The 15,575-nt window shown below is 44.6% G+C and overlaps 1 protein-coding gene across 1 annotated transcript in view; it reads left to right on the forward strand.

Annotated features, from left to right (window-relative positions):
- The window catches only part of KHDRBS3 (KH RNA binding domain containing, signal transduction associated 3), a 107,310-nt gene that overhangs the window by 76,836 nt on the left and 14,899 nt on the right, over positions 1-15,575 (forward strand). The window contains 2 exon segments of the mRNA XM_033155892.1: positions 2,858-3,050; positions 6,884-6,966. Of these exon segments, the coding sequence (XP_033011783.1) occupies positions 2,858-3,050; positions 6,884-6,966 (276 nt within the window).

Below are 15,575 nucleotides of genomic sequence, written 5' to 3' on the forward strand. Positions count from 1 at the left end.
GTAGAACATAAAATGAATGTTAGGTTGCTGTTGTTGTTTTTTTGTAATCCTGATGCATTCACAGGAGTGAAAGGATAATATCACAGATGTTAACGTCGCAGGATTTTAGTATGTGCAGCTGGAGGCCAATGCTGTTGCGTAAAGGAAAGCTTAAATGTTCAAGGCAGTGGAACACCAGACTGCAGAGGATGCTAAATCTATATAGATATTCCCCCACCCTCAAAATTGTATGTCTGTGAAAATTTAGAATGTGGAGGAGGGAATTATGCCACAGATGCTATACAAAATCCTGACCATGTCATTTCAGCCATCCGAGCCTTCGCCAGGTCCACTTCATCTTTCTTTTTGTCACTGTGAGATCTAGGAACTTGTTTTGTTTTGTTTGGGAAGAGAGTGGCGAATTTGCAGAATATAATAACAATGATAACAAGACTCCATACTGGCCCTGTGAATCTTTCTGGAATGCATCCAAAACGAAGGAAATTTTGAACAGCTGTATCATAACTTGCATAAGCATGCATCAGAAACCTTGAACAAAATGTAAGATTACAGGTAACTGGAAGTTGGATTTGAACATCAAAGAAAACAATATAAAAATAGAACAGATAATGCTGATGCGCATATTAATTAGGGCAAATTGTTTAGGTTCAGTTCGGTTTGGGGTCCGTCCGTTCGTCCCTGCTGCATTTATTTACAACCAAAAACAAAAAGGGCAGATTTTCTTTCTGGTTAAAGGATAACGAGGGAGAAAATAGGAGGGGGAATGAAAGAGGCATCAGCAATTGATCCAGTCAGCTGAAGTGGTTGAAACAAATTGGATTGGTTCCTAAAGTTGTCTACACCTATTAGAGTTAGAGCCATCTAAGAAGCTGAGCAAAGAGCAGAGTGTGCTATAGACCAGCAAACCAGGGCATTTTCACACACAAGGTTCAAATCCTCATGCATGCTATTTTTTAATATCTGGTTGTTGCTCATGGAGAAGTGGCATTTGTGATATAGTGAAGTAGTCCTCTGGCCAATGCCATTGTCTAGATTGATGCAAGGATAGGGAACTGGATCTCCTTCAGCCCCTCCGTAGGCCAATCCATCTACCTGCAGTTCTCCTGGTGTCATAATGATGTTCAGGGGGTTTGAACCTGTCAAAAGTTAAAAGAAGGTAACCACAACTGCTGCTGATCTGCTGTTCCAACATTCTCCTTCAGAAACACGCTCGATAAGGTGGAAATGCTTAAATCTCAAACTAGAATTAAAATTAACTCTTGGTCATCTGTACCATTGCGCTCAAGAGAGGGAACCATATGGTTGCAAGTGGCACACACATAAAACATTATTTGAAATCTGCGAAACATCTTGTATTCATATTGATGTACGTTGCATGCTTGAGGGCTGATGAAGCTGGAGGCTTTCAACTCCCCAAAAGGGGTTTTGATGATGATTGCTTATTGAGATTAGGGGGACATTTCACGAGCCCATCACTGGCGTATTTGCATATTAATTCCAAGCAGCAGCATTATAAAGTGGCCGATTTATCTGCTGGACACTTGCGTCTGTTTTACAAATGAGGTTAGCAGTCAAAACGGGGGAAATGGCCATACAGATGAGTACCTCTGGCTGACTTAACATAATTGCTGCTGTTGTTTATTTATTTGTATACCGACCTTCATCCGAAGATTTCAGGGAGGTTCACAACAAAAAAACACAAAATGAGAACACAAAATACATCATAAACCCTCCCCCCCCCAAAAAAAACCAATTAACTCCCCCTCCCACAAACACCCTTAATATTATGCTGGTTTGAATTAGAACACATAGCAGATACTTGGGTGTGACTGAATATACTCTGTAGTGGGAGGAACGAGAACAAGCAATTGAAGACAAGGAAAGAACATGAAGGTTGGCTCCCTGCCATTAAATCTATCCGTGTCTTGCTTGTTGAGCAGTTTCACAGGTCACCACTTGTGTGGCTTCCCTGTTGGAGGAATGTCTGTTCTGTATCTGAATATATGTACTACCCTTCGTTTGCATTTTGAATTCCTAAGTGGGAAGAAACTTTGTGTGGAAAAATAATACATAATTTCCCTGTGGGCATGCACATCACACCTAAGTGTGTTTTTGTGGGTGGGTGTACACATTGCAGAAACCAAAAACAATGACTGTGACTTCTGTTCCATGCATGGCATGGAAAGGGGGATCTCTGCTGCTACAGTAAGCCCATAACTTACGTGCATTCAGCTGTTGTGCATTCAACTTGTGCATTCAACTTGCATCCAGATTTGCGCACGTGGCAAAAATTAAAAAGGCAGGGTTTTGGGGGAAATGACTTTGGCAGTCCCACCCACCATTGAACCCAATGAGTCTTGACTACACGATTTTGGTTTTAGGCGCAGTCCCCGGAACGTAACCTCCATGTAACTTGCGGGCATACTTTACTTCATTGCTGGCTAGTAGGATTCACGGGGGGAGGAAGCTACAGAATGTGCCCATCCTAGCTACAGGATGTACCCAAGTCTCTGGAAACAGCCTACGGAGAACTTCATGATGATGAGCAATTCTCAAACAGAGGCATCGGCTACCTAAAAGCAGACCTATTTACCATATCCCTAGTGGCACCTTCACTTGATTGCAACATGGGCACAAGCTTGCCCACTTAGCACCATTCATTTATTTCTCCTTTCACATAAGTATTGAATTTACTCTTGTTTCCTGCTTTAAATTTCATCGCCAGAAAAGCTCTTTAAGCTGGCTCCCAGTTTAGGGGGCTTTGTCTGGTTATGATAGTCACTTAATGTTTTTGTGTTTTATGATGGGGAAGAATTGGAATGTGCCATTTTAATATGAGTTACTCTCTTGTTCTTAGAACTCGCGGAGGTGTGCCACCCCCACCTGCAGGCATCCCAAGAGGGGCACCCGCACCCAGAGGAATACCCCCTGGCAGAGGTCCCATCACTCGTGGCCGGGGTCTTCTAACTCCCAGAGCAAGAGGGGTTCCACCGTCTGCAGGCTACCGACCCCTTCCTCCTCCTCCAGCACAAGATACCTATGGAGAATACGTAAGTAGAACCCACCTTAAACTGCAGGAAGTTGTCCTATACTGAAATAGACCCTTGGTCCATCTAACTGGTCTCCGTTTCCGTTTCCTGGCCCAATTCAAGGTGCTCACATTGAGGTTTAAAGCCCTAAATTGTTTCCTGCTGCTCCAGAGAAGCGGACACAGGGCAATGGATTCAAAGTAGAAGAAAGAAGATTCCACCTAAACATTAGGAAGAACTTCCTGACAGTAAGAGCTGTTTGACAGTGGAATTTGCTGCCAAGGAGTGTGGTTTAGTCTCCTTTTTTGGAGGTCTTTAAGTGGAGGCTTGACAGCCATCTGTCAGGAATGCTTTGATGGTGTTTCCTGCTTTGCAGGGGGTTGGACTGGATGGCCCTTGTGGTCTCTTCCAACTCTATGATTCTAAATGGCTAAATATCTGAAAGACAACTTCTTTCCTTCCAGACCCCCTTGGATGTTACAGTCAGCGGAAGGGGTCCTCTTAGTAGTTCCCCTTCCCTAAGAAGTTTGTTAGGGGCAACTTTTCCATGGGATTATATCGTAGTAACCCCCTTACCTACTCTGCTAGAAGACTTTGGGGAAGCATGATGTTTCAGGGAAGCCCATGGCTGTTCTCCGCAGGGAAGTGGTTTTCAAGATATATCCCCATACCATAAATCTAACCTGCCTTAACATACTGTCTCAAGGTGATCGATGAATATATTTGGATGTTTATTAATGATGCTCAAACCAACTGTTTCTCATTGGATCCATTTTTTACAAAGTGCTCCCATGGCACACTCTGCCTCACCGTTAGCAACATCTGTTGGAAAACAAACCTGTTAGGACTGAACATTAAGACTGAGCATATACCTCACTTCGTTATTAGCCAAATTAAGACTTTCTTAGATGCATAAAGGAAATCACCTGACACAAGAGAGCCTTTGCAAAACAATGACACACACAGATCCTGTTACCACCCTCCTTGTCGGGCCCCAGCACAGCTTTTTTTGGGGGGGGGGGGGGTTGGTTCCCCCCTCCAGTGTATGGAATCATTTTTGAATGGGAAACAAGCATAGGCATTGCATTTGGGGCAAATTAAAATGGTGGGCAGTTCCAGGAATGGCTCCTATTAGAAAATGCCACAGCCACCTGTAGTTTACAGAAGTAAATTGACTAATAAGAAAGCATGATTAATTATTACAATAGATATGATTATTTTACAGTAGCTAATGAGGATCCAATGTAGCAAAGATATATATATATATATGGACACTATAGAAAAAATGCAGCAATGGTGTTCTGGTCCTCAAGTAGATCTGTTCAGGCCAGTTCAGCTCTCCGGTAGTTGGTGGGAACCTGGTCTGATGACTCATAGAAACCTGAGCATCTATGCAACAGGAACATGGGTCACCAGTGTGGTGTAGTGGTTAAGAGTGGTAGACTCGTAATCTGGGGAACTGGGTTCGTGTCTCCACTCCTCCACATGCAGCTGCTGGGTGGCCTTGGGCTAGTCACACTTCTTTGAAGTCTCTCAGCCCCACTCACCTCACAGAGTGTTTGTTGTGGGGGAGGAAGGGAAAGGAGAATGTTAGCCGCTTTGAGACTCCTTTGGGTAGTGAAAAGCAGGATATCAAATCCAAACTCTTCTTCTTCTAGTTGTAGTTAATAAGAGAAAGGAGCCGACCACCACATATTCTGATTGGAGGGCTGGTTTCTTCTGTTTATAGCTCTCCATCAGCTGAGACACATGGGTGGTGGTGGTGGTTGCTATCTATATTTATCACATACAAAGTGGCTAACATTTTCTGAGTGCTGCACAGAGGCCAAACGTACACAGTCAACTAGACATGATGCAAATGCAACAGGGTAAGGAAGTAGAAAGCAAGCGTAGGGATAGCGTTCTTTCTAGCAGGGAAGAGGAAAGCCAATTCCCTGCTCCTCTGACCAACAGATGGGATCATGCCGGACTTCCTCTGGTCATGACATTCTTCTTGCAACAATGGGGAAGTAGCCCTCAAGTGGCCTTAGGTCCCCTAGCCCGGTGGCAGAAGCCCAAGTATGCTTCCCTTCACTTCTGCAAGCCCAGGCAGTCGTTAGGGGTTGCTAACGTGCAATTTCCAGGGCTGTTGTTACACATCTTGCAGCATTAAACCTGGGTTTCCTGTATACAGTGGCGTAATGCATTTCTCAGCACCTGCTTATCACCATCACACTTTACATTAAGTGTATGTTTAAAAATGGAATGTGTGAAGTGGCCGTCCCACAGGAGGCTTTCTAAGGAACCTGAAAACCTGTTTTCCCCATAGCTCCACTAACTCAGCTAAAAACAGAAAGAAATTTCCTCTTGAGAGCAGCAGCAGGATAGGAGGGAACCAGTGTGGTACTCCATAAACACAGAATTCCAGCTTCACTGCTGTTAGGTGACCATTCGTAACACAGCCAAACATTTTCGCTTCAGTTTCTCTAAGGCATCACAGCAACAGAGTTATACGGCGGACTTCGCTCTCCCTTCTTCCAACACAAACACCTAACCAGACATAATTCTCTAGGACTGCAGGTGGTTTTGCATTTCAGAAACCCAATGGCGGGTCTAATTTCTCCTCAGATTCATATCTCTGGGATACATTAAAAAAAAATCAAAGTATATCAATTTATATGCAGAACTGGCCAAATAGGAATAAACGTGCTGCACTTGAAACCTCAAACATAAAAAACATTAACAGGAAGATGTCAAATCTAATTAAGGGCAAACTTGAAAGCATCCTTGAGCTCTGCTTGATTGCTGTTTAAAGGGAGTCTGTGAGTTGCAAGATAACGTGAGAGATGAGTTTCTTACATTCTGTTTTGATGCTGTGTTCAAGAATACCATTAAGTTAAATCACCCTCTTATAGAGATGGTTACTTACTGTTCTTGCAGTAAATCCTCTGATAATCCCCAACCCCAAAGTTTAGTGTAACCACCTCAGTTTGGCCCTTTCCTCTAAAGGATTGAGCAGGACACTTCACTGCTCTTGACTGAGATCAGCTACAGTGACTTCAATGTCCCCATTAAAAGGTGTTTTCAGGGAGAGCAGTAAGTACGTGTCTTCAGCATCCCACCGGTCAGATAAGAATGCCAGTGGGATAGAGAAAAGTCCTTGCACACTTCTCATTTACTGGGGCAGAATATGCACCCCCAACACCACTAGGGGTGCCAGCTCTTGTTCTACCCTGTTGTTGGCTTTGCTAAGACAGGAAGCAGAGGTCCAGTCACATGTTCCTGCAGCACATGTGGACCTCTTCAGGGTTACAGGGTTGGGAGAGAACATGCATAGGATCTTGAACGGGGAGCAGGTGCCATGGCCAAGGATTATTTCTCTCATGGTTTCCAGGGTGGGAGGAAGAGGAAGAGGTGGACAGTGTGTGGCAACGCCCTGTTTCTTGCTGGACTGAAACACTGATTACTCACCAGATTAAACAGGAGGGTTGCCCATGGTGAGAAAGTTTGTGGTCCACTATCTTCTCAAGAGCCTTCCATTGTTGAGCCAAAGAGCTATTTGGCTTGCCCGGACAAGTTCATGTTGTCTTTTTCTTGGAATGGAAATTCATGCCACCAACTTATCTATTTACCATGTTGCATGATGGATTGCTGTTAAAGAAACAGAAGTCCAGAGATGACTCTGGTACACAGAACCAGTTGTGGACCTACTTGTGCTCAGGGCCTATTTAACTAAGGTCCAGAACACCTTCAGTAAATGTACGGTATATTCCTGGAGATGTCATTTTGATTGGGGAAAAAATAGATGGCGCTTTTAGTTCCGTAGTGGTTCCTTGAATTGTAATGCCGCCTTTGTATTGAAATTGTTTTCCCAGGACTATGACGATGGATATGGCACTTCATACGATGAACAGAGCTACGATTCCTATGATAACAGCTATAGTACTTCAGCACAAAGGTAAGGAAGATGGCTTAATTCATTTAGAATGGTTGCATGAGTCACCACATATTACTGCGGTAAGTGGTTTTGATTTAGGATTGGTCTTGAAATACCCAGCTTTGATAACGGGCAGAAGATACATCCCTGGTGTAGGAGTGGAACAGCTGTTTAAGCCACTCAAGACTGTCCATTCAGTACTATATCATAGCCTAATAATGTCTGCTGCCACTGACAGTGGATGTTCAGGATTTCATGTCTTCCCCTTCGGCAGCTACGGATGGAGGAGAATTTTATTTGGCCCACATTTTAAAGCAAACAGATCCAATTTGTAGTCCCCACACTTAAACACTGATTGGAATGCAGTTGTTAGCTGGACTAACTACACAGTTCTCATAATTTTATGGTGCAGTTCAAGCTCAAAAAATGTTTACATTTTAATGGGGGGGATGCATCTGAAAGCATTAAAAAAAACTTATTTTTTAGAAAGATGCACACAATGTGAATATTTATGGGTCCCCCCTTTCCATGCCAACACATGCAAAACTGAAATGAAGTGGAAATCAGCTGATCTGTCCATCCCTCTCACCTGCTACCTGGCCCTTTCAGCAGGAGATGTGAAGAACTGAATCTAGATCCTTTTCCACACAAGAGATGCTGTAAGGTTTCTGTAGTGGCTTCTCACGAGTAAAGAGTCCTGACTCCGGATCCTCTTATTTACAGGATTTATTGTACAACTATATACATTGCAGAGCTCAAAAGTCTGTGACCGTCTTAGTCGCTCTCAGATCCTGGAAGTGGCGCTTTTCGAGAGCACCCCCAACAAAAGAACTTGAGCACCCCAAGTCTCCTCATCCCTGTGTTTCACCCCTCTACGCAATTGGGGCAACGGAACTGCCGTTGCCCCCTCCTCCACTGAGCCGCTTGGTCAGTGTTGGGAACCTGGAGCATTCCACAGCCCCTTCCCCACGGCGCTCTCTTCCTGCCTGTCGCTCCCGCAGGATGTCTCCCTGCTGCTCCGGTGGTGTTGGGAACCTTTAGCCTTGCAGAGCCCTTCCACCACCCTGCTGGGCTCTGACGGTTTCCTGACAGATGCTGTGATACCTCCATGAGATGAAGTGATTCCTCCCTAGGTCACATTCTGCCCACCTCTGCATGGTCTTGATTGCCATTTGTTTTTGACAGGGTTAGGTGTAATGCGCAACAGAAGCAAATACTCCACTTCCAACATACCTCTACCACAGGTTGATATGAGCAGAGCATATTGAAGAGCAGATGGCCGCGGGGGGGGGTGAGGGTGCGTGGCACTCACTTGACCTCTGTTTGCCCACAGCACCGATGCACACTGGGAGGGGCAAGGCGGCAGGGAAGTCAGCAAGATGAAAAGGCACCAATGGAGCCAATTCAGAGCTCTCACAAGTGCATTTGCCCCATGTCAGGCTTGCCCCTGCCTCACCTCTCTCTCTGTTGCGGCATGCAGGAGTGGTGCAGGTGACTGGATGTCAGGTGGGAGCCCCCATCCCCACAGCCACTAGTGACCATACCTTTGGACAGAAATGTGATAGCAGACACCCTATTACGTAACTACATCAGCCCTCATGCGGTTTATTTTCAGCAAAAGCAAAAGTTTTATACTATTTTAGAGTGAACTAAATAAATAGATGTGATACCTTATTATACGCGGATCTTCAACCTTGCATAGCTTTTGTGCTAATGGATAGCTGTTAAATTCGGGGTAGTCTCTGGATTTTCACTGAGAAGTTTATCACACGCTTCCTTGTACAACTCAGCTGAAAGATTCTTTTGTTAAAAATCCATTGTGTATTTTTAGCTACGGAGATCCCACATTTGGTTGGATTGGGATGGCTTGAAAAGTAAGCATCATTTTGGATTCCTGCAGTCTAGCTATCGGTATTCCTTTTCACTGGCCCTAAGGAAGTAGATTCCCAGCAACATAACTCATGGCAATGTAGTGGACTTCTAAAGGAATTACTTTTGGCAGCTGATTAGAATGCAGATTGGGCCTGCTGTGATTTGTGCTGGCTGTAGTCACTCAGCTCCATTGACTAAAGTGAGAAAGATGACGTAACCCTTTAATGTTGAGGGATAACGTTCAGTGGAAATTAGCCGCAACAATTTACACATGTTTAATGAGACAAGCCGGTGCTAAGCCAGTCCAGTGTGCCACAATGAAAGAGGAGAGAACAACAATATTGGTGTAGATTTCGAAGGCTGTACACTACCAGGCACTTGTTTATATTGCTCTCTGGTGATTTGGGACAAGCTGTTTGATTTCCAGACTGTCGAAAGCTATGTTTTCAATACCAGGTTAAGAAAAGCAAAACGGCCAGATGGCTGTATGAGCGATTGGCAGTTAGGTTTTGTGTGATGGGTTGAGCAAGTCTCATCTTAAACTGTTGTATATAGATGGGTGACTTGGTTTTCTGCAAAATTTAGCTGGCCATTGAACTAGAGAAGTTTAAACGCCCTGTAAACCCTAGCCTCGTCCCCGTGTTGATGCACGCATCCCAAATGCCTTTATGCTGGCTTTGTTCACTTCCCTGTGCTCAGTACGGTATATTTATTGGGACACCGTAATACTCCTTGATCCCAGTAATGTTACTCAGATTTAGAGTCACAAGAATTCTGTTCTTCAGTTGGTCTAGTAACCGTACTAGAGCAATGTAATCACAAAATCCCTCCTAGAACCAAATGGAAAGTCTGGGTCTCTTTGTATATATGCCTGCAATTTAGCACCTTGCAAAGACAAATTGTGCTGAAACGTGAAATCTGTTTAGAAACATTACATTACACAAAACGAGGCCAGCGGACTATGTGCCTTGAGGGCTTCCCACGTTTTCCACACAAGTGTTTGCAAAGACTGGCAACGGGGCAAATGCAGACTGCTGCTAATAAATCAATTGCCTATGTCTGCTCACTATTTAATGTTCTCCAGAATACATAAGATTTATCACAGAGGAATTGTGGGATAATGGTAGACTATGGAAACAAAGTCCACCGGGGAGATGTACTACATCATTTGGGTTTAGCACTGCCATCTGCTTAATAGCACTGAGATGACTACCGAGGTACTTATGATCAACCATTCATAGCAGTGACAGATGCTGCAGAGAGTTAACATGGCAGAGAATGAGCTTTGTTACTCAAATTTGGATTATGTGACAAGGTTACAGAAAGAGGGAGGGGAAGGAGTGGTTACATACCTGCCCATTGCCACTGAAATGCTTCCTTTTCACTGCATTATCACCTGATGGTTGGCTGCCCTCCAGGTTCTCAATCTGATCCGATATGAAAAAAGGCTTAATAGATTTTACAAAACTGATTGATATTGAGTTAGTCATTTTGCACAAATGCTTACCGATCTAAACGAATGTACAGACAACGTTGTCTTCGAGGTTGATTTGTATTCACACTAGCTGCCTGAGTAAACTCAACATGGTAGGATTGTGCTAACACTGTCGCGTCAGGCCAGGTCAGTTACTGATGGAGCAACAGCTAGCTGGCTTTGTAGAGTCTGGGATCTCAACTCATGGTTGCAGGATACTAGGGCAACTTTGGAACCATTTTAAGGTCTGGTCCAAATGACTGGGTGGCACTGTCTCCAAGGAACAATTTTGGACCTCATGGTATTGCTGGAATTAATATTTGTGTGTGATTAGTGTAGCTTTTCCCCTTCATGGATCACTGCCTTGTCGTGGTGAAGGGGCTTGAATTACTCAGGGAAGCGATGGACAGGTCATAGTGGAGAGTTTGGACCAAACGTGATCCACCTGGAGAAGGAACTGGCAAGCCGCTCCAGTATCCCTGCCAAGAAAACTCCATGGACAAAGACAACAGGCATATAAAAGATATGACGCTGGAAGATGAGCCCCTCAGGTCGGAAGGCATCCAACATGCTACTAGGGAAAAGCGGAGGACAAATACAAGTAGATCCAGAGCTGATGAAGCGGCTGGGCCAAAGCCGAAAGGACGCTCAGTTGCGGATATGCCTGGAAGTGAAAGGAAAGTCCAATGCTGTAAAGAAAAGTACTGCATAGGAACCTGGAATGTAAGAACCATGAACCTTGGTAAGCTGGATGTGGTAAAAAATGAGATGGCAAGAATAAACATTGACATCCTAGGCATTAGTGAACTAAAATGGACAGGAATGGGCGAATTCAGTTCGGATATGGTGCTGGAGGAGACTTGAGAGTCCCATGGACTGCAAAAAGATCAAACTTATCCATCCTTAGAGAAATCAGCCCTGAGTGCTCACTAGAAGGACAGATCCTGAAGTTGAGGCTCCAGTACTTTGGCCACCTCATGAGAAGTGAAGACTCCCTGGAAAAGACCTTGATGTTGGGAAAGATGGAGGGCACAAGGAGAAGGGGACGACAGAGGAGGAGATGGCTGGACAGTGTTCTCGAAGCTACCAACATGAGTTTGGCCAAACTGCGAGAGGCAGTGAAGGATAGGCGTGCCTGGCGTGCTCTGGTCCACGGGGTCACGAAGAGTCGGACACGACTGAACGACTGAACAACAACAACAACAACAAAGTGTAGCTTTAGGGATGGTTGCTGTTCCTTAACTGTAAATGGAAACCTGGCATTTGGCTAGAATGCATATCACCCAAGTGGCGAGGGCGAAAGGGTGCCTACAGAGGCCAGCACTGTTTTCTCCAGCACACTATCCCAAAGCAATTTGCCCAAAGGAGACCAACCAACAGGCCACACTCCCAGCCAGGGCACAAAATGCTCCCCCTCTCCTTTCCTCTCTCTGGTCCAGAGTTTGTCCTGCTCTGGAGTTCAGACGGGCATTGAGGATTCCTTCAAGGGAGTCCAGGTGACTCTGATGCAGAGGCAAGGTTGAGCCGGGAGAAAGAGAGTGACTGGGGCAAACTCACAGCATGGTGCTGAATATCACAAGGCTTCTGCACCTTCCTGTTGTGTGGGAAGGGAACTTCCAGTAAGAGACACATTTACAGTAGGGAAAACTGGGGCCTTGCCACCGCCTCCTCATATTTGCTGCCCTGAGCAAGTGCACACACACACACATATCACAAAATTTGGTCTCAACAGCTTCCTTGGTGACATACGGCCAATGCCGTAGGGTATAAAGCCCTTCTCTTAATTATCACACACTCTTCGCAAATGGCAAGTAGGGCTGTGGTTTTTATTCGCTTGTTTGTGGTAGGAGGAATGTGTACAGAATTGTCTTTTTCTGCAAATGCACCTATAAGCAAATGGTGTGATTCTGGAGAAGTTTCGAAGCCACGGTGGCTCATACAGTTGAAGGCTAAATTAAGCACCCGAGACCAATAAAGAATGACGGTAGTCTAAAGCAAAACAAGTGTGTTGCGGAGAAATGATTTCACACATGAAAGCCGTAGTACCTTGCTGAGAGCACCAAAGCTGTGGTGTACCACGCTGCAGTTATCAATCACAGGCTGAATGGCCTCGTGCTGCTGCAGAGGCAACCTGCAACCTTCTTCTTGTTTTTGTTTTATTTTGTTTTACTCTGTGTTTAATTAGAAAATTCAAGTTTGGAGATGCTCATTGGAGGCAGATGTTTAGAAGCGGTAGTGCTGAGATTTAAAAGTTGTACTAAAATTTAATTGCTAGCATTGTGCTTCCAATGCGCTGAATTATATTTAAGTCGACATTGCACCTTCAGGGCATACCCAAATACTTCCTGCACTAAAGCTGCAATCTTGCATGCAGTTACAAGTCCCAGAGGCTTGGTTGCCTAAGAAGAGAGATGTTGAGGCTCAATCCTATCAGAAGAAACTAAGTTATCTGGCCCAAAGGATCTAATCTCCAATCCCAGATCTGTGTAATGATGAAAGGGCCCATTGGACATGCCTAGATATATGGTGCTGGAGGAGACTCTTGAGAGTCCCATGGACTGCAAAAAGATCAAACTTATCCATCCTTAAAGAAATCAGCCCTGAGTGCTCACTGAAAGGACAGATCCTGAAGTTGAGGCTCCAGTACTTTGGCCACCTCATGTGTAGAGAAGACTCCCTAGAAAAGACCCTGATGTTGGGAAAGATGGAGGGCACAAGGAGAAGGGGACGACAGAGGATGAGATGGTTGGACAGTGTTCTCGAAGCGACTATCATGAGTTTGGCCAAACTGCGGGAGGCAGTGGAGGATAGGCGTGCCTGCCGTGCTCTGGTCCATGGGGTCATGAAGAGTCGGACACGACTGAACAACAAGAAAAAGATATATTGCTTTCATTCTAGGGCTGAATCCTAGTTCTGACTTCAATGAGACTCAGGCACATCTTAACTATGCATAGAACTGTAGCCTTGCATGACCCAGTTGTGGTGCTGAACTGAGAAACAAGGCATGCCATTATACCATGATTTGTAAAATAGCATTGATGAAGTGCACTGGCTGATTTGTACCACACAGATAAGCAGGGGCAATAATGTCATGCAAGCAACAACATCCCACACCAATTCCTTAAGCCATTAGCCATTTCAGCAGTGACTTTTGAGCAATTCCTGCTCCTCTTGCTTGCTATCACATCCAAAATTATAGTTGATGGCCTCCAACTGAGCAGAATGTACTGTAGAATTGGTTGTAAAGCAAAAAGTACTGGGACTGAAACTTGACACAACACACAGGCGTTTTGTAAGCATTCTGTTCATCACAAATCTGTACGCATCACTCCTGATACGCCTGGTACTTGGAAATAATAAACATCTAAGATTGTTCCTGAGACACAATATAAATGATGTGATGACCAAGCACCTGATTCAGTATACACCTGTATGAATGAGAGAGCTTTCTGGATGTAGGTATTTGATTTGGATGCTGCCAGCCAGACGAGTTTGCTGCTGAAAGAGCCACTTCCCTGTGGGCAGTCAGCATAGCAAACAGTTAAGACTACCAAGGCCTGCCATAGTTGTGGTAGCTGTTGGAATGTACAGAAGACTAGGGAATTGATGGTGTTTCTTCTCTGGCTTTGTACTGAGTTTTGGAACAAGAAACGGCAAAAAGTTTGGTTGCCTGAAACCAGTATGAGACCTCCAGCCATCTGATCTATTCCACACACTCCTTTCTCACCCACTCAACATGAAATGGAAGACTCTTCCCTACCTCCTCTGATTTCCCTCTGTCAGGAATAGCTGGTGGCCTAGGTCCTAGCTATCTGTATAATAATAAATGACACAGTGTCATATGTCATGCGTTGTTCACCCGAGGTTGCATTTTCCTAATTTTAAGACCTGCTAAGGAACAGATTGTTGTTATTATGTTCTGGTATGTAAAACCACAACATTCAAAGAGGATGTACTTTCTTTTTCCCATGTATGAATTTAGGTGTTTGCGAGATGGGGCCGTAAAGATTTAGTTGACATGTGTATGCAAACAGGTGTAGACGTGCCTTTAAAAATCTAGTTTTGGGACATAGTTTATTGGTTGCTTTTTTCTTTTTACCAGAAAAGTAAGTAATGGAGGTAAGAGCTGGCCTCATTGAGCCATCTGCCTTCTCTATCCTTTGAAAATGTTCTGTTCCCAATAAAGCAGTGCTATATTAAAAGCAAAATATGCATTTTGACTTCCTCAGCTCCACACGGCAGATGCTGTCCTGTGGATATAAGCTGAATCTGGAAGGCTTGAGTCACAAGAAGTACGCTTGGGCTTCTTCTTTCATGATCACAGGAGGCTCAGGGGAGCATTGCAGGTCTTCACATGTCCTTGCTAGCTAGGCATGCGAGGAAGAAAGACTGGAGATCTAATCCCCTTCTGACACCCGAAAGGCTGATGCTTACAAGACTTACTTTCTTAGAAACATTGTGCATGAGATGCAACAACATTCACACAAAATGGAAGCTTTCCTTTCAATGGTCAAATAAGATTCCAGCCTCTACGATAGTGAGGGAGAAGTCTGGGAATTGCAGACTCACTTTCTCTCACCAGAAACTTGGTTTGATGTAGTGGTCCAAGTAAGAGCATCTCCTCTGTTGCCGTATCAATAGGTGTCTCTTAGCAAGCCACTGTTCACTATTTTAGCCTTATTCTCTCTCCCTCTCAATGTAATACAGTGGTACCTTGGGGTACAAACACTTCAGGTTAGAAACACTTCTGGTTACAAACTCCGCTAACCCAGAAGTAGTACCTCGGGTTGGGAACTTTGCCCTAGGATGAGAACGGAAATTGTGCGCCGGCGGCGGCAGCGGGAGGCCCCATTAACAAAAGCACGCCTCAGGTTAAGAACGGTTTCAGGTTAAGAATGGACTTCCAGAACGAATTAAGTTCGTAACCCGAGGTACCGCTGTATAGTGATAACAAAACTGATACTACATCACATGGTCTTTGCAGAAACCATTACGGTAATGTTTGTGAAGCATTTTGATCATTTAAAAAGCAATATATAAATACTGTTGCATGTCATATAAGGGAGTATTTCAACTTATTAGTAGAATCGTAGAGTTGAAAGGGACTGTGAGGGTCATCTAGTCGAACCGCCTGTAATGCAGGAATCTTTTTGTCTGACATGGTGTTTGAATTAAGAGTCTTGTGACTGAGGCTGGGAAGCCTGTGCCGCCCCCCCCCCCCCAAATACAGCAGAGATGGGTACATTAGGACAACTGAGGAACTGCCCTACCATTCTCATGCAGC

This window comes from Lacerta agilis, chromosome 7, assembly GCF_009819535.1.
Source record: "Lacerta agilis isolate rLacAgi1 chromosome 7, rLacAgi1.pri, whole genome shotgun sequence".
Classification (NCBI taxonomy): Eukaryota; Metazoa; Chordata; class Lepidosauria; order Squamata; family Lacertidae; genus Lacerta; species Lacerta agilis.